Below are 19178 nucleotides of genomic sequence, written 5' to 3'. Positions count from 1 at the left end.
ATATTTATAGAGCGCTCACACGCTCACCGCTGAGGTCAGAAAATGCTCTTCCACCCTAGGCAAACTACAATTGCTCATTTAGGTGGAAAGGCCGTTTATCCTGATTACGTCTCGACTGCCCTGGGATGAAATTAAAAACGTAGGTGGCATCATGTGTACTTTTTCACTCCTTTGCTTCTGAAACGAGAAAAGTTGCCAACCTTATCATGTTTCTAAGCCAAAACTACAGCCAATCAGAGAGCCTCATGTGGAAGGTTTGTGCTAGTCTGGATCAAATGGAGGACTTTAATGAGCACTCGGTTTGTGAAAATGTGAGCACAGTGGCCCTGGTGAGTATGAGAGGAGTTACGAGAGTCAATGCGCTGACTTTTATATGGATGTCAACATGGATAAAAACATGCCTACGCACCCAGATCCCAGATATCGGGGCAGCCAAACAGCACAGTGAGAACAAGAGTGACATGATATGAGAGTCCAGCTGGCTGTATAAAGGCTCTGCCTTTACAACCCCTCGATGGACACGATACCATGGACACTGTTAATAATAGCTATACAATAAAAAGTGATCAGAAACAGAAGCTGTGAAGTCTCCCCCGCTCTGAGCCGCACAGCTTCTTTCAATCCGCCTGCTGTGGGAATTTGCGGATGGGAGGTGTCGAGCCACGTCTGCTTTTTTGGCCGTTATTTTTCGGACTCCCTTAAAATACCACTTGCATTGAGCTGCTCACCGAACTAAGGATGGTTGAAGAATTTTCCAAAAAGAATGATCGTACCTTTGCTTCTTCTATTTTTGAAGGTTTTTTTTCTTTCTTGGTTTGGGTTGTTACAAAACTGCCAGCCATATAACAGGAAGCATACTGTCTCAATATTGTAAAAAAAATTACTTCAGATGTTTTCTTGTGGGTTGAGATATATCAGTAAGCTTGTACTTATCTGTATATACAATTTGACTTGCCTGACACCACTTCCCTCAGAGCTGCTGCCCTGGGCGCTTCCCATACATGCCAAATTGGAGCCAAAACTTTAAAGAATCACAAACAGACTGCTTGGTATGGTCGAGACGTGCTAGATTAATTTATTATCAGTCAAATACAGTTCTTGTCAGCCTTTTAGCTTGTTAGCTCATCGATTTTACTCCTGATTCCTTCTCCCTGCTGGCTTTTAAGATACTCACTGCAGAATTTTGGTGAGGCAATTACACAACTTTTAGGTACAGTTAGAGTTATCCATCCATCACTATTATGTCAGCAAACTGAGTAAAGCATTTCATAACGTTTCATTACAAGTTTCATGTATCCAAGAGCTTAATGTTGTGTCTAGAAGATAAAGATTGATAGTGATTTTGTTGCCATATCTTCTGATGTTGATGTGGGCTGTGCTCTGTGGCTTGCTAATATTTGAAATGATTAAATACTCTAAGTTTTTAAAAAAAAAATCCTTCGAAACGAATCTACAAAACATTGCCACTGAATCCTTTTATTGTAATGTACTGCAAATCTTATATAAAGGCAGTCTATTTACTTCAAGACTCTGCTGGAGAAAGTCAAAGTCTTCACCCAGGCGCCCAAGAATAAACACATACTCAAAGTTTTCAATCTCTGTGACACTGCTGGCACGGATGAGGCCACCGGATATCCTCCAGGAGCGGTTGATGATGTCAGAAACACCAGCGCCATGGTGTTGAGTGCCATGTAATTGACGGTACATGACAAGATGGTTTAAGTCACTTCGGCTTGTTGATGAACAGAAAGAGAATCATGTTCTGATCTCATTAAGGAAAAGGTCATTATTTTCCATCCTGCAAGCGTGCACGCATCCATGCGAACTGATGCAAGTGCTTGTTTGACTCCTATCCTCATTGAGCTCATTGTCCGTTTCCTCCCACGGACACGTGCTGAGATGGATAGATAGTTTAAACATATGCAAACACGTGTGCTACAAGATCAGCGTGTCCTCGAGAAACGTGTTTGCGTTCAGCCTTGTGTGACTAACCATGTGTCTTCTCTCCTTAAATGCAACTTTCTGTCGATGAGAAACTTCCGCTGACTCTGTTCTCTCCTTGTTTATCCTCTGTGGTGTGTTTCAGGGAAGGCTGACAGGAGCATGGGGAATGTGGTGGGAGAACAAGCCCCATGTGCGTAATACACAGATTCACACATGATTAGTAACGGCATAAATCATCTGCAGCTGAACTCTGAAAACTGAAAAAGGGTCTGAGTTGAATCTTTTAGATCCTCTTATTATGAAGAGAAAACTTATGTTAACCCATCTGCTTCTTAACTTGATCCCATGTTGACTGCCTCACCTCTGTAATCAACTTGCACAACTTTCAAATTACCTCTAAGCGAGTTATTGATTATCCAACAGACATCACTGTTGATCGAATTACACCTAAGACACAATATCTTAGGGATGCTTACAGCGATTAGATGTAATCTGACACTTGCACAGTTGTGGTAGACACTTTAATTACCCTGTGGAATATGAGTTTTCCCTGCATGAACCTTAAATAATGACACAGCAGGTCATTTTAAGGGTAAAACCGGTGGCACAGGTCGACTTTGTGTGTTTTTTACTCCTCCACCGACTTCTCCTTTCACTCTCCCCACACACTCCCCAGAACAGAGAATCTACTGTGAGGCTTTACTGTATGGGTGGGACTGGGTCATTATCCTATTGGAGTCTGATCTCAGGTGTTGCATGTACCAGTAAAATGTCAGACTCGATTATTCTCACCTGAACACCATACTTGTTCAGAGACCACAAAAGTGAGGAAACACGCGATGACGTTGACGTTTATCGTGTAGAGAAAAGAACAAAGAAAAGAGGTTAAAAACTGAAAGATCATGTTTCAGAAGCTTAAACCCTTCTCACTGAAATTAAAGATTACTGTTATTCCTAAGGACCATTGCCATAACAAACGTTCGTCATTCAGAGCATACAAATACACACCACGCCATGTCCTATTGTCTGGTGATATAACTGTCTTTTCTTCAGAAGGATATTGTGATATAGACTGTAGACAAAGGATGAATACACTCACTCTGATGTCGCTCACTGGTTTGTGGAGTTGCATTTACGCAGCTTCATGAAGTCACCAGCAATTAGAGGATGGGGTGGGGTGGTTAGCAGGTAAAGCTCACAAGCCTGTTTAGCGAGGTGGATCCATACACTGCATCACATAGACACGCATGCCTGCTGATTAGTGCTAACAAATTCAAGAATTTCACTCACTATTACTGGGTTACAGATAAGTGTGCCAAGTGTTGGCAGGAGGGATCCTTGTTTTCACGTTGTGTGTGCCAAATTCTGATCGTACCTGAATGCTGCTTCAGAAATTGAGAAGCATATAAAACATTGTAATTCATACTAAAGTTGAATTAACTATCAATTTACCATTTAATAAAGTTGATTACAAAGCATCATCCAAAACTTCCTCAATTCCTCACGTACAAGGTCTCGAATAACGAGACAACATCTTATCTCAAAGCTCTCATAGTACCATACCAGCCCAATAGAGCTCTTTGCTGTCAGAGTGCTGGCTTGCCTGTGGTTCCTACAGTATTTAAAAGTAGAATGGGAGGCAGAGCCTTCAGGTTTCAGGTCCCGCTTCAGTGGAACCAGCTCCCAGTTTGGATTCAGGAGACAGACACCTTCTCTACTCTTAAGATTAGGCTGAAAACTTTCCTTTTTACTCTATGTGTTTATACACCTCTCTGCATTTAATCATTAATTATTTTTCAACTCTGGGTTTCTTCTACAGTGTGTCTTTAGCCCTGTCTCCCTCCCATCAGGCCCAATCAAATGGCGCCTTTCCCTGAGGCTGGTTGTGCCAGAGGTTTCTGCCAGTTAACAGGGAGTTTCTCCTTCCCACTGTCACCAAGTGTTTGCTTATAGGGCGTTGTCTGATTTTTGGGGTCTTCTTTGTAATTTTGTCTATTATTGTAGGGTCTTTACCTTGCAATATAAAGCACCTTGAAGTTGTTGTGATTTAGCACTATATACATAAAACTGAATCTGAATCTGCATTAACTGTATTAAAAATACAATAGGAACCAATAGGTGCCAACACCAAAAACATTGCCAGTAGGTCCAGTTCAGTGACACATTAGCTGCCTGCTTCTTCCACCTGTCACTTTAAGTGGTCACACTGTTTAAACTTTAAGCCCTGGGTGAGTTATACAGTTGCATATCCCTGTACAGTTCTGCTGAAGATTTATAAACCATTTTCCCCTCTGCTATGCTGTAAACATGTGTAATGCATCTATATGTTATGTTAACATGGGAACTTGCCAACAGACTCACTTTCAGAGCAAGCCTCATGTGGCCATGTGTGGAATTGCAATTTTCTGCTGCCAGTGGCTTCATTTTCCAGTGCAGGAAATTACCGATTGGTACCGTGAAAGGCAGTTTTCTCCAGTTGTGACAGACCTTCCTTTGAGGATGCAGTGACTCACTGAGAGCTAAAGTCCCGATTCACCACTGGGGCATACATAGAGACAGACTGCAAGCGATCTGTGAATCAGCTGTTGCCTAGTTATCTGCTATCTAAAGACCAGAGGCTCAGGGGTGAGAAGAGACCAAGGACTCCAACATAAACATGTTTGTCTGCAGTCTGGCTGGTGGGTTGGGACATCATGCTGTCTGCTGTGGCTGTTTAATTACTTCCCACCCCCCAGTTAAGCTCTGCTCATCTAATCTCAGACTCTGTGAAGCAGGCTTCTGGCAGCAAACTTATTACTTTTTATGGGGCACCAAATCAGCGCCTTACGAATCTGAAAATGTCTTGAGACATCCTGTGCTCAGGAACAAGCAACTCCACACTAACACATTTAATCAGCCTGAGCCTGAGCTACGGTTTTATGTCTAAAATCAGCACATGTAATCATATATTTAAAAATACTACAAAATATGCTATGTGCACTGGGACTGGAGTTACATCAGTTAGTATTTGTTGTAGCCTCCATAGCCCTAACATGCTCTTTCATGTTTTGCTCACACTCCACCTCTCCAAGTATCACGAAATGTGGTAATCTTTGCATCTCTCTTGATGTTGCTAACAGGCAAACAATGCAGCTTACAGGACATATAATGGAAATATGTCATGTCAAATGTAAGCCAGGCAGCAATAATGCATGAATGGGTTGCATGTTAGACGCTTCCCTTAGAAGGGGGGGAAACAATAAAACAGGCCGCAGGAAATGTAGATGACAATTAAAAGTTAACGGCACTATTACAGACTCAGCTGCTGCGGGAGAAAGCGATCCCCCAGAGCCGCTGCCATTAAACTGCAGAGTACCATTTTGTTAAATGAAGCAATGACTTTTTTGCTCATTACAACGTGTTCCTTCAAATCCCACGAGTAAAGCCTCTCACTAATGTGAGAGGATCAATCTAAAGCACACGCCATGGGAAGAAAAGCAAAAAACTGAAAAAGCAATCAATAATAAAAATATTGTCTTTCAAGTGAAAGCGTCTGAGAAAACTTTTCCACCCATCATTATTGGAAACATTTGTTCAATTCTTCTCCCTCTGGGTCAAAATGCCACGGGGTTTCCAGCCATGCCATCTCGCTCCAACAAGGAAAGCTGTACCAGCAGATATCATTTATAGATACCACAGTCGCTTCCTGAATAAGGTAAACTATTTCATCAACACCAAGCTATCAGTTACTGTCAGGGTGGGACTTTATCTGGGAAGCTCATTAAGGTCAAAAGACGCACACTTCTTATTGCTGAAGCTCTCCTCTTATCAGCTGGGATCATGGCCACAATCAAGCTCCACCCATCCTGGAAGTTGTAATGAAGAAGGTGGATTGATGATTGTCACATTGTTCAAAATCCAAGCGTGTCTGCTGTCTCTTCTTTGTTTCCTCTTGCGAATCTCACACTTGTCCACTCCTATTTTGCAGTAACAGTAACAGTCTGTTGTGTTGCCAACTTCCAAGAGGTAGGTTTAAACGTTGGGCTGATGAAGGAAAAGGCAGAGCAAAGGTCAGGTAGATGACGGTTTCCAAGAAGTTGCCTGAATGTGGAGTATGTATTTGTAGATTTACACTCACTGACTCTTTAGGGAGTATAGTTCGCACATTAGATTCAAATGTGACTGAATAGCTTGCATAGCTCAACCGTTACTGTGGATATTTGCTGCCTCATATTTTCACACACTCATTCTTCACTCAGTGCAGATACAAGCAGATCTCCCGAAGGTGTGGGATGAGTTTGTGAAATTCCTGCAGGGAGTTACATAATGACACAAATCCTTCCTTGTGAGAGTGTGACCTCTGGGACCCCATAGTGAAAGACCCGCTCACTGGTAGCAAGCTGTCTCTTAGTGTTAAGTTATGAGACGTAAAAATGAAATCAGAACATGCAAATACAATTCATGTGGTACATTATTTATTGACAAAGTTACACAATCTACATTCTCTATCTTTGCCTAGGTCTCTACAGAAAAACAAAACAAAACAAAATATACATTCAGAAACAAGAGCGTTTAAAAAATTAATTTAGTAAAACATTTATTCGTATTTGTGAACACTAGTACAGTAAAAATCCCATACAGTATCAAACATCTATATGAAAACCATCTATTCAAAAACTGTTTTAGTGCAAAGGATTTTACAATATAAAAATACTGTCTTGTAATCTTTATTTGTGATATGAAAAATAGAGGGACGTGGGATCTGTGTGAGGTGTGAAGGTTAGAGGTGTGTGTCGGCGATGGGGATACGCCGAAGCTCAACTATCTGGGAGTTGGTTACGCTCCCTCCGTCGTGGCTTCCTGGTATGGACTCGTTATCGCTGACATTAAGGCCGGTCCCTAAAAAGAAACAAAAAAACATTGCATTTTTATCAAAAATATGATACGTTGTATTTTTTTATACATTCTATTCTGCAGTATATTCACGTGCATTTTTCTTCTTATAGCACTTAGTAAGTTGGACCACCTAATACCCACTATAATCGGTCCTTATAGAGCAAATGATCTATTTTGCTCTATTATGAAATCATCCCTGCATGTCATGAACTCTGGGATATCAAGTCTGATCAGTCATGGTAATGAGACGTGAAGGGAACAGGCTAACATGCTTGGACTGGAGGCAGGTAGAGAAACAAAATAATTCATTATATGTTAATGGGTAAACCACGTTGGTAAAACATAATCAAAAATATGTTAAACACATGCTTTTTAAAAATGCAAAACTGGACTTGTTTTTTATAAACGCTTGGGCTGCTACAGATTTTATCTGAATAAAAACATCATCAGACTTGTTCTTTTGTGCTTTGGTGACTTCTGGATGCTTTCAGCTTGACATACTTGAGAAGAGTTGGATAATGAGCGCCAACGTTGCTGGATTTGCACTGAAACTCACCCAGCGATGATTGCAAAATAAGATCCTTCAAACCTCCATCCTATGCCGTGTTAATGATCAGCTCTAAGTTGTACAAAACAGCACCGGGCGCAGGTGCCGAGATAAGAGCGTGTACCTCGATATGTGCTTAATGGTTCACGATCAAACAAAGTGCGAAGACCCAGATTACTCCAATACTTGCTGACCCCTGTCAGCTGGAACCCTATTATGTAATTATAATAGGAAAATTATCTTTACTGCTGACTGAGTGCTTGAGATTAGCCCAGGTTATAAGTTCAGCACGGCTGGTACGAGCAAAGAGAAGGTCAGGGGAAGTATGAAATGAAAGAGTGTCCTTTGTGACTGGTGGAGCAAAAAATGATAATTTAATGACAGAGTTGAGATGTAAACAGATAACATCAGCGCAGTATCGAGTTTCACGAAAACATCTTTTAACAGAAGTTTCAGATTTACGCTTCATTTTGCACACAGCAAAGATCAACTACAGGAACTTTTATTTACCTTTATTTTCTTGAGGCCATGCCAAAGATCTGGATAGAGCCAAACACTTTGACTTAATTAAACCTTGCAAACTTCCCTCCTTACCACGCTGAATAATATGAGAGATTACTTCATAGCGCTGAGTTTGCTGTGGGGACCAATAAATTCCCTGGCATGTCTCTTGCATCCCGGAGGTTATTCAAAGTCAAACATCACAACAAATCAGGACAGCAGGTACTCTTCGAGAAACAGAGAGAGTGAAATGGAGAGTGACAGAGACACAGTGGCTCTGCTTCACCCTGTCACCACACAAACAATAAGAGGATAAGAACCTCTCTCTCTGTCTAAGTTTTTAACTTTCACATAAATGCATCTATCAACATGCCTGCTGTTAATTTGACTCTCCACAGCTACAAGTTTTGCTTTTAAGGGGTTTCTTCAGTATAGTGGAGCCTGGTGTGGTTTTCGAGACTGAAAAGTCAGGTATTGTATGACCCAAACAGAACAAGCTTTCTCACAAAGTCAGATAAAGCTGCAGGACTGTAGCTTGCAATGCCGTGAAAGCTGCCAAAAGCCTGGCTTGTTGAAGAACTGTTAATGATTACTGTACTTCCTCTGAAAACTATTTCTCTTTCCCTGAACCCCAAGAGATTACCTGTGAAATTCAGTGTGACCTGCCACAGTCCCATTAACTTTGGAGTCTTATCAGGTTGGTCTATCTCGACTATGTATTTCTTATCCCTTCCAGAGTAATCGCAATTTTAGAGGACCAGCCACTTATTCTTTCCATGACGTGACACCAAAGCTGTGAGAGATATTCTTGCTGCTGCAATAGTTAGCTGCTCATCAAGAGTCCTCGTTATAGGTTGGGAATAACAATGACTGACGATGAGCTGAAACAGTAGGTTTTTTACCCGTTAAATGGGTAACATTAACCTAGTTTGCTGACATATTGGCATCCCATTTTGTAATGTCTTTTATATTACTGAGATTTAACACTAGCGGCTGACTGCATGATGTACAGGTAAGACTTACAAAAGCATCTAATACAATATTAACTATACAAATACTCTTTTGTATGTTTCAGGCACGACTTTCAGACTGTCTGCAGTGGATGACCTTGATTTCAGACGTGTGGAAACGGCTCATTCGGACACTGTGAAGCAAAGTCTCAATGATTTGAATAGTGTCTGTGTGTTTACATGAGCTGGTTGTGTATTGATGAGCAGGCTAGGCCCTCGGTTCATTAAACATGGATGGCAATAGAGGAAAAATGACAGCTGAGAGACTTAAGGTCAACAAATGAATGACAAAGCAGAAGTGATACTGCTGGATTAATGGATGCATTAGGCACTGTTAGATGCTTTATGTATGTATAGGGTATAATAATCACAAACACATGCACACACATATATACACACAGACACTCAAACACACCACACACACTGTGGCATTTAATCACAGGCTGATTTTTATCATCTCTCGTTCTCTGTTATCGTTCAATCTAAATTTTAGGAAGTCATAACATCTTTTTCTGCTTTTAGGCTACGGTCACACTCGAGGAAAGAAATGATTGGCTACTGTTGCACAACCAAAATTACAGCGACTGTGTGCAATCAACTTCTGATCTCTATGCTTTTGAAATGGTTGCTTCAAAGATGTGGACCAGGTCTGAGTATGCTTGCAGTCAGACGCCATCTCCAAACTGACTTTGATGCATCAAGATGGTGATAAAACAGGGATATAATGGCAATAAGGTGGAGTCAGACTGCTATCAGTTTTAGACTAAACTGGGTCAAACTGGGTCAATCTGTTTTTGAAAAAAACAAACAAACATCAGAACATCAGAAATGCAATGCTGAACCGGGCCCAGAGCTGGACTTAGGCAGAATCTACGCATCAGGTGTGACTCTGTCAGCCACAGACTGGACCAAATGTAAACAGATGGTAATTTATAATTTATAAACTTATAAACACATAGATGTAAGCAACTGCAGGTTGGGGGTGCTGCATGCTTGGCCTCTGGCAAACCAGTTGCTAGAGCTACCTGCAAGCACTCCCGGACATCAAAAAACTGGATCCAATCACTTCCCAGCCATTAATTTTATCCTGGTCACACAGAGGCTGTTGTCCTGTTTTTACTGTCTGACTGAGACCTACCACACAACTGGTGAAATTGGATTTATTTCTCAAGCATACTGTGTTTGTCCTTTTATGTCAAAATATTTAGTGCAGCAAAAACACCCAAAGGAATATTCAGTATCAAATTGTGTTTCTGACACTTGCTTCCTGTGTAATCTGTTGAAAGGTTTGTAGTATAGTTCTCCTCACCTGTTTTTAAGGCAAATATGAGGTCGTCAAACTCCTGTGAATCCTCATCTGCAGTGACCAAGTTGGTGTTGATGAAGCCTCCCTCGGTGGTGTACGTCTCCATCACAGGACTGGGCTTAAACACACTGCTGGGCTGAATGCTAGGCCGCAGTGACGTTCGCTCCCAGTCTGCTGAAACCTGATAGATAAATGTGTATTTAAATAGACAAGCCAAAAAATCACCAAATATAACATAGAGTCCAAATAAGTTGGGATGCTGTGAAAATGCAAATAAAAACAGAAAGAAATAATTAGAAATTCTCAGAAATGGATATTTTATTCTTACTAAACATATTAAATGTTTAAACTGAGAAACTGTACAATTGGGTGATTTTTGAACACACACATAAAAACAACAACCTAACTGAGGAGACCAGTAGCTGGACCTTTGAGAGAGGAGTGTTGTCCCACTCTTGCTGCTCAACAGTCCTGGATCTATTTTGTCACAGTTTTCCTTTTATTGATGCTTTAAATGTTTTCAGCTGGTGAAAGGTTTGGACTGCAGGCAGGCAAGTTCAGCACCTGCACTCTTCTACTATGAAGCCACGTTGTAATACAGTGCACACACTAATACAGTGTACTACAATGCAGTTTAGCATTGTCTTGGTGAAATAGGGCTAACGTGAACATCTGGATGGAAGCATTAAAACCTGTATATACCTTTCAGCATTGTTGGTGCTTTTCTAGATACAAATGCCAAATCCATAGGCAATGCTGCATCCCAATACCATCAGAGAAGCAGAGTTTCCAGTGGGTGTTGACAAAAAGCCGGATGGTTCCTCTCCTCTTTAGTCTGGAGGATGCAGTGTCCGTGTTTTCCCAAAAGAATTTCCATTCGTCCGACCATTTGTTTTCCATGTTGCCTCAGTCCATTTTAAATGAGTTTTAGCCCAGACAAGAGGACACCATTTCTAGATCATGCTCACATATTCTTCTTTATGATAGAGTTTTAACCTGCATTTGTGAATGGCACAGTGAACTGTGTTCACAGAAAATGATTAGTGGAACCGTTCCTGAGCCCAGGGCAGGGATTGCAGGGATTTCCATGACAGAATAAAACCTTTTTTTTTAATGAAGTGTTGCCCGAGGGCCCAAAAATCACAGGAATCCAGTATTGATTTTTGGCCTTTTCTCTCATGGACAGAAATTCCTCCAGATTGATGATGAGACATCAACATCTTTTTCAGCAATTACCTGCAATACCTTAACCCTCTCGAGGCAGGCGTTGCAAATTTTCAAAAGTTAAAAACTAACAACCTGATTACCCCACATACATATTTTATGAGCTTTTTTTACTCAGAAGTACCACTGCAGGACTTGGTTGTGCATTAGCAACTAAAACTTAATTTGAGCCTGAGAGGGTTAAACAGCTTTTTTTTTGCAGATTGGTGAACATCTGCCCGTCTTTAATTCTGAGAAACTCTGCCTCTCTAAGATGCTCCTTTTATACCCAGTCATTTCACAGACCTGTGGTCAGTTAACCTTATTAGCTGCAAATTGTTCCTCCAGGTGTTTCTGTTTAGTACCACTTACATTTCCAGGTTTTTGTAGCGCCTATCTCATCTTTGAAGATATATTCCTGCAATCAAAGTCAAGTCGAGCTAATATTATGCCTAAAATGATACATTTTCTCAGTTTTCTAAGTTTGATATGGTTTCCGTAGTGTTTTGTGAATAAAATATGGGTTTATGAAAGTTTATGAGCTGTAAAAAAAACATGAATCTTTAATGTAACAAACACACACAAAAAAAACCAAAACCAGGATAAACTGAGGTCAAACATATACTCGCATATGCAAACAGTAATCATGACTGTGATGAATTTGGGTTGTGTAGAGTGCATGGTGTCAAAGCACCCCAAAGAATTAAAGTCATCCCACAGGGTCAGAGTGGGTGCAAGGGGTGAAAGTGAGGTCAGTGTAGAGTTTCTTACTGAATCATACTAACGGCTATACAAATGGCATCTTGTCTGTGTATATAGAGGGTTTTTTCAAGATGAATGTCCGTGCATTAACACAACAAATCACAGAAGTTACTAGAAAGAACAAAAGAAATGCAAAAGAGAGGAACCAGAAGATATCTCTTTTATTTTGACCTCAAGAACCAGATTATTCCATTATCTCATCGTGTTTTCTGTTGTATTAATTCATTATGAATGTCTCATCTGTTCATGGACGTGCATAAACGTGGGTACGTGTTGTACAAGCTTCTCAGGCTTGCTGTTACCAGTACAGAGTGTACGGGTGAGGTGAATTAAGCACCACCAGGCACTTCAAATCTGTCACATCCACTTTGGAGGGCTGTAGTGATTAGATGAGGCCAATATGCTAGTCACCACCTGCAATATGTGTTCTTATACTTGTTACCTACTTTTTTTCCTTTTCTAATTTCCTTTCAAGCGGTCCATTTCTCTCAGACACACACACACAAAATCCAGAATCTACCCCTAGTGCTGCTTTTCTCAGGGGTCTCTAACTGCACCTTTCTTTCTTGGGCTGTAACCAAATCTTTAAGAGGCGAGAGTGTGCTCTCATGAATAAAACAAGATTACCGGATTCCTACGTGTGGAGAGAGAGATCGAGAGAGAGAAAGGGAGGGTGGATTTCCCAGGGGAAAAGAAGCCCCCCCCCCCACAACACCGACCCGCCACCCTTGTTTTTTTTTTCTCTGTCCTTCCCTCACACCAGCTCAGTCCTTATAGGGTATTCTCCAGAGTACGACTGGCAGAATTAGTGTAGCAGTGTGTTTGCGTAAAGCATGTTTTCTGTGCTTGCAAGCAATGCGCAAGTCTAACAGAAGGGTCACAAAACAAGTTGATGGGGCTGTTAGCAGGAGAATCAGTCTGAAAAATCTAAGTGAATCAGTATGAATGTGCTAGAAATGTAAACTAGACAACGGCGAACGTGCAAACGAGCCGTGGGAAACAGAGTTAAAGAAGAATAAGCAGAAATAAGTTTAGTCTTAAAAACTAAATTTCACAGTAGTTTGACACAGAAGTTCTTCAAAACAAATGATTACTCTATTACCATGTAATCCATGGTTGTCACTATGGTTTCTTCTCGTCATCACCACATCTGCCATTCAAATGCAAGATTTCTACACATTTCTAACAAACTCAACCACAAACTGTAATGGATGTGTGGTCAGAATGGGAGTTAAAGTCATCATCAGACCTCAACAGTCTGGATGGGGAACAAAATCTTTTCTTTTCATGCCTGAAATGAGGATTTCTTAATCAGTAAGTCAAATACAAATGTGAAAAGTCCAGGCATCAGAGATTAGGCAACACATGCACGATAACTGCTGTAAATCTGTGTAACCAACTATTCCCATATGTCAGCCTTTGATTGCATAAGCGTGTCAATGTGATGACAATGTAAGCTCTGTATGTGTACCTCTTCCATGGCACTGATGAGATTTTGAGTTGATTTGCTGATGTCGCCTCCCACAGGGGTGGGTCCCATTCCCTGGTACATAGAATCCGGCCTATCCTGTCCACTCATCTCAACTGTGTAACTTGCTTTAGTTGGCCAACACAGCTGGTTGTGCATGATGAAGTACACAGCAAACACATACAAGCCCTGTAGAGAAAGCAGTGGGGAGAAAAATTCAACATTAGGAATAAGTTATGGCTCTGCTCTTCAGTATGATTAATCTGAAATCTGTAATACTGCCGGCTCAATCAATCTGCAGTGGCAGGCTTGGAGGGTAAAAGAACCAAACGATCCAAAAAAGTGCGTCACAAATTCATTAGACCACCTATCATAAAAGCAAAAAGACATAAATATTTTAGAAATCTGTCAAAAGATAAAAAATTATATAGCTATTCCTTAAACCCATTTTCTAAGAACACTTACAACATACTCATCAAACAAACCTAATTTTCTATTCAAGAATTCAAGTAAATAACTGTACTTTTGGAGCTTAATTAAAAATAATAATGTGCTTTACTATTCTTTTCCAACTGTTTTGTAAAATAATAAAATTATGAATGAATAATAAAATTAAATAGATTTTAGCATAAAAATATTGTTTGGATTAAAGAGCTTGCACATAACTAGTGGATTAACCATTACCAGAACTGTTGATTTAGATCAGCTGTGGCTTAAACCTCACACTCAGTGGTAGTCTAATAGATTTGTTAACCCTTTAAGACCTACCATAGAACCAAGTCCGCCAGAGCTTATATTATATTTTTACATGCTGTGGAGCCATTTTTGGGAGCATTTCAAGTTGCTATACATCAATACAACCATTATAGCCCAGATTTTAATAATATGTATTCATTAAGTGCATAGTAATTACATAAATTGCAAAAAAGTGCAATAAACTACAAAAAAATTGAAAATCGTTTTTGCTTTTTTAACATATATTTGTAGTTAGAAAAATTTAAGAGGCTTATCCCTCAAAACTGTAAATACAAAAAAGTTGCACAAAATAGTTTCCCACCACAGGAAATTTATTTTGAGTGTCTTCATAGTTTTATTTTTGAAATACACTAATTTTTATACACTGCAGGAAAAACGAAAATAAATATTATACTGCAAATTTGCAAAAAAGCAGCATATGCATCAAAATAAACTATTTCCAGCAGTGCAATATGAGTCCTAAGCATCCCAGAAACGACACAGAAAGTCATAAAGTCAAACATAACTTTTAAAAACACTAGTATAGGCCCTGAGGCCCTGATGGTAAAAAAGACTACATTTCCGCGAAAATGACGTCACTTCCGGTTTCGGGCAGGTAATGGCGGAAATGCAAAAGTTCGCGCTGACGTCTATTCCAACGTAGGAAGTGTTATGAACAGCTGATCGGATCAGCAAAGCGTGTTTCTGGAATATTATGTTTTTGTTCCTGCAAGCGCTTTTTATGCAGTTTTTGCAAAGCTTTATGTGGAAGGAAACCCTGACCGAGGACAAGCTGATGGCATCAGATGTAAGTACAACTCCTCCGGTTTCATATGCAAAAAAAATTTTTGCGCTAGCTTACGTGGTTGCAGAGCTACCGGGATTTAAAAATAGTTACGCAAAATGGAGCATGTCCGCTCCGATCGGCTCTAAAGGGTTAAGCTCTGTACATATTACATAAACATATGTGATATTAAATAATACTATACTCATTATTATTTTTGTGCAGCGTGTTGCTGTTGCATTCCGAATTAAACTTCTTTCACTTCTTTCAGCATGATTACTGAAGCATTACTTCACCACTGGGGCAGTGACATCATTGGCATACTGGTATTTCTGCCTCCTCCACTTCTTCATCATTACCATTATCTGCTTGGTCAACAGCACCAGGATGCGAATTACCCCAAAACACCAGGGCGTCAAATACCATGAATCCAGCCCATATTTCACAACACCCATCATCGGGCGATGATGGCAGCCACAGACAGAGACGGAACACACAAGAGCGCAAACCACAAGCGTGTGTGAATACAGGCCAACACGGACCTATTAAAGACGTTTACACATGGGGAGAGAAAGTAAGTTTTTGGACAACACGGAAGAAAATAATGAATATAGTAATAAAATATGTTTAGGCAAAACCTGACGGACTGATTGTTTCATTGATAAAACCAAATGTAAACACTTTGCTTTTTTGTGAAAATAAATATCTGTGTGTGTGTGTGTGTGTGTGTGTGTGTGTGTGTGCGCGCGCGCAACTCCCCAACTTATTCAAATCCTTAAATCAAACTTTGTGACATAAGGTTCGTGTCTGTAATTAAGCTTCAACTTTCCTGGCAGAGCAATCAACGTTACTCATCTCGAGTTTATTGACAGAACGGGATTATAAGCAGCCTGGATGGCCACAGTAAACATTAATAGGAAGAGAGCAGGAACAGTAAATCAGAACTGTGTGTTTATGGGGGCACTATAAAACTGGAATATCCAGATTATGAGAAGGAAAGAAAGCCTGTTTATAAGCTCACTGGAGACCTTGCAGGTTAAAAACAGTGCAGTATACTCCGCTGTTTTCTGACACAGTGACTTAAACAGATTGGTGAATCGTACACTGTGTTCCCATAAATTAGTGTGCCTTGTAGGTAATTGTGCATGAATTGCAAAATGAGAGCTTTAAACCATGTCCTTTAGTAAATGGAACACTTCATGGCTAGGAGCTATGTTCAGGGATATGTAAAGTCATAATGATGTTATGACTTTATATTTGGATATATATATTTGGATTTTCTGCGTATAGCTTGAAGAAGGTAATTAGTCTTCCTTTGTGTGTTCGCATGTAACATGGAACAGAAAGCAGCCAGGTGTGTATTCATATATGGGTGTGTATGTCTTTATCCATGAGCATTTCTCCATTACAACAGCACTGTGGGTGATTAGCACAGATCATTAGCAAGCTGTGTGGCCTGAGGAACAGGCTTAACAGCCATAGGTAAGTTATGTAAGTGTTCCCTGATCGCTGAGTCCATGTCTTTGGAGATCGAAGGCAAAGTCCAAAAGAGGACACTAAGGACGGGATGGTGTTGAGGGATGTGAAACGGACCGTGAGAAGGAGCATTTGATTGTGTTGGATACAACCCTGTTTAAAATCATTTGGGGTGCTGAGCAAAATGTACATATGAAAGCAATGATTTGTATGATTGAAATCATAATGATCCTGACATTTAAAGAAGACAAAGACAACATGGACAACAACAACTCTTTAAATTGAAATATTTTCCCATTCTTAGGTGGAGGATTTAAGCTGCTCAACAGTTTGGTGCTCTCTTCACTGCAGTGTTGTTTCATAATGTGCCAGCTTTTTTTTCAATAGGTAACAGACCTGGACTGCAGGCAGGCTATTTTACAAAAGGGCCACGCTGTTGTAATACAAATGTAGTTTGGTGGTGTCTTGTTGAAAGAAAACAGTTGCTGGATGGTAGCAGACATTAAGAGTTCCTTCAGATGCTGGTAACTTATTCATGCTAGGTGCACTAACACCCTCATGCTGGCTTTTGAAATGTGTGCTGATAACAAAGTTGATGGTCCCTTTGTGTTCATCCTGGAGGAAGTGCAGGCATTCACAAAAAGAATCTCACATTACTGCCATTTGTGCCATTTTTGGCTTTCTCCTTTGTGTACAGAGATACACAAAGGATCTTACATTTCAGAGATGACAAAATCCTCAAATTCTTTTTAATTTCATATTTAGTTCTCAATTTTTCAAATGATTTGCAGGGTTTATTTAAGCTGCTTCTCTTTTATGGTCTGTTTCCTAACATTTTCAAAACATGTCGCCCGCATCAACCTTAAAATGAATCAAATCAAAAACAATAAAATCTCATAGTTTGACATGTTGCCTTTGTGCTACTTTAAATTAATTATGGTGTTTAAATAATTTGCAAAGTTTTGAGTACAATTTTACACAGCATTCTGTTTTGTGGGTTTTTAAGTAGGGCGTTTAAAAGTGACAACAGCAACGAGCTAAAGAAATGTACTGCTTGTCAGGGGTAAGACAAAGGGCAAGATGATAAAATTAGAAAACTGAGATAATTAAAAAATAGCTCTCGAGTTTTCTGACTTCTTTCAAAGTGATTAAATATACTAAACTGCATCAACTGCAAAAAGTGCTGTGTCCGCAGATTTTTCTGTGCTTTCTGTGCTAAAAGAAAAAGAGCTGTTTGACCGAAACCCTAAATACTTCCAGGCTTCACACGGCTAATTGCCTACCGCCTTCTTTTCCATAAAAATATACACATATCCTGTGTCCTATTTTTAGCCAGTGCCAAGGCTGAATGTGCAAGTGGGGGTTGAATTGAATTGTAATGAAGCATGGTCCTGCTTCACAGCTGTGAGGCTTCTGACAGCACGGATACAGTGACGTAGTGTTTATCGGTACATCGAACGTGCAGTAGGAGATAATGAGGGGTTGTGCTGTTGTGATTTGATTATTGTCTTCTATTTCAGCATGATGTGACTGACAGCTGTATTATGTAAAAGGATGGATCAAAGGCTTGTAGAGAGAAAAGAAAACCCTGTGGCCTGTTGGCTAAAAAGTCACATTTTCCACAGTATAACTGCAAACATGTGATGTGTTTCACAGCTTGATTTTAACAGATACCCGGCTGGCAACAAGAGGTTGTTTTTACAGCACCTAACCAAAGAGCAATGTGGGCTCTGCAACAGACACTTGTGCACAGCTGCAGCTGTTTAATGGTGTTCAGTAATCAGCAGTTAACATCAACAACACCAATGAGGTAAATATGGAAAATTCTCTTAATGGAAAATTCGCGGCATGAAGGAAACAAAAAAACAAAAAAACAAGTGTACTTGACTTTGCAGCAGAGATGCACAGCCTAACAAATTCCAAGCTCACGGCATTGAAAACCTATGGGAAGGATAAGATGTTCAAAAATGCACTGGAATAATAATACTGGGAGAATAAGGCAGTCCTGTAGCACCGTGTCCTGAAAAATATCTCAGTTTAATTTCTTTAGTTAACCTAAAAATATTCCATATGGGTTTGAGTTCACAAAATCATGAAACAAAAGTAAGATTACTCTAGTTACCAAGTCATATCTGTTAAGAAATGTGACAATCATCATATTTTGTTAAATCTTGCTGTTCGAGTGTTCATGGCAGAGAGTAAGTATCACAGTTGCTTTCTTTAAACTTTACTTTCTTTTTTCGATTTAGTCCCTAATGGAAGTTCTGCAGTGACACAAAATGATCAATGAGTCCTCTCACAGCAACGCTTTTCCTCCATCACCGCTAAACAAATTAAATGTGCTTTAAAAAAAAACACATAACCCAAATCTTGCATACAAATAAATATGATAGCAGCCATGCTTCGTACATGGTTACAGCATCCTGACCTTTCTTTAGTGGTGCTTTGTAGAAAGTGGGTCAGATGAGTTTGTTTATGGCTAATCAATATCCTTGGACACAATGTACCTTTGGGACCCTTACCCGTTCCACTTTGATAAATCCCTACTTCTGGTACTTTTGGTGCAG

The 19178-nt window shown here is 40.0% G+C and overlaps 1 protein-coding gene across 1 annotated transcript in view; it reads right to left on the bottom strand.

Moving 5' to 3' along the window:
• Positions 1-6381: 6381 nt before the first annotated feature.
• Positions 6382-19178, bottom strand: part of adgrv1 (adhesion G protein-coupled receptor V1) — a 116123-nt gene continuing 103326 nt past the window's right edge. The window contains exons 93-95 of the mRNA XM_085294076.1: positions 13620-13805; positions 10187-10364; positions 6382-6822 (exon numbers count right to left, since the gene is read on the bottom strand). Of these exons, the coding sequence (XP_085150202.1) occupies positions 6704-6822; positions 10187-10364; positions 13620-13805 (483 nt within the window). The 3' untranslated portion in view covers positions 6382-6703. The remainder of the gene's footprint in view (positions 6823-10186; positions 10365-13619; positions 13806-19178) is intronic.

Source organism: Mchenga conophoros, linkage group LG12 (genome assembly GCF_057382185.1).
Source record: "Mchenga conophoros isolate Kocher_MC1m ecotype Shallow Benthic linkage group LG12, M_conophoros_male_GT1.1, whole genome shotgun sequence".
In the NCBI taxonomy this organism is placed as follows: Eukaryota; Metazoa; Chordata; class Actinopteri; order Cichliformes; family Cichlidae; genus Mchenga; species Mchenga conophoros.
The sequence above is the reverse complement of the archived record's forward strand: the minus strand, read 5'-3'. Positions and strand labels throughout refer to the sequence as shown.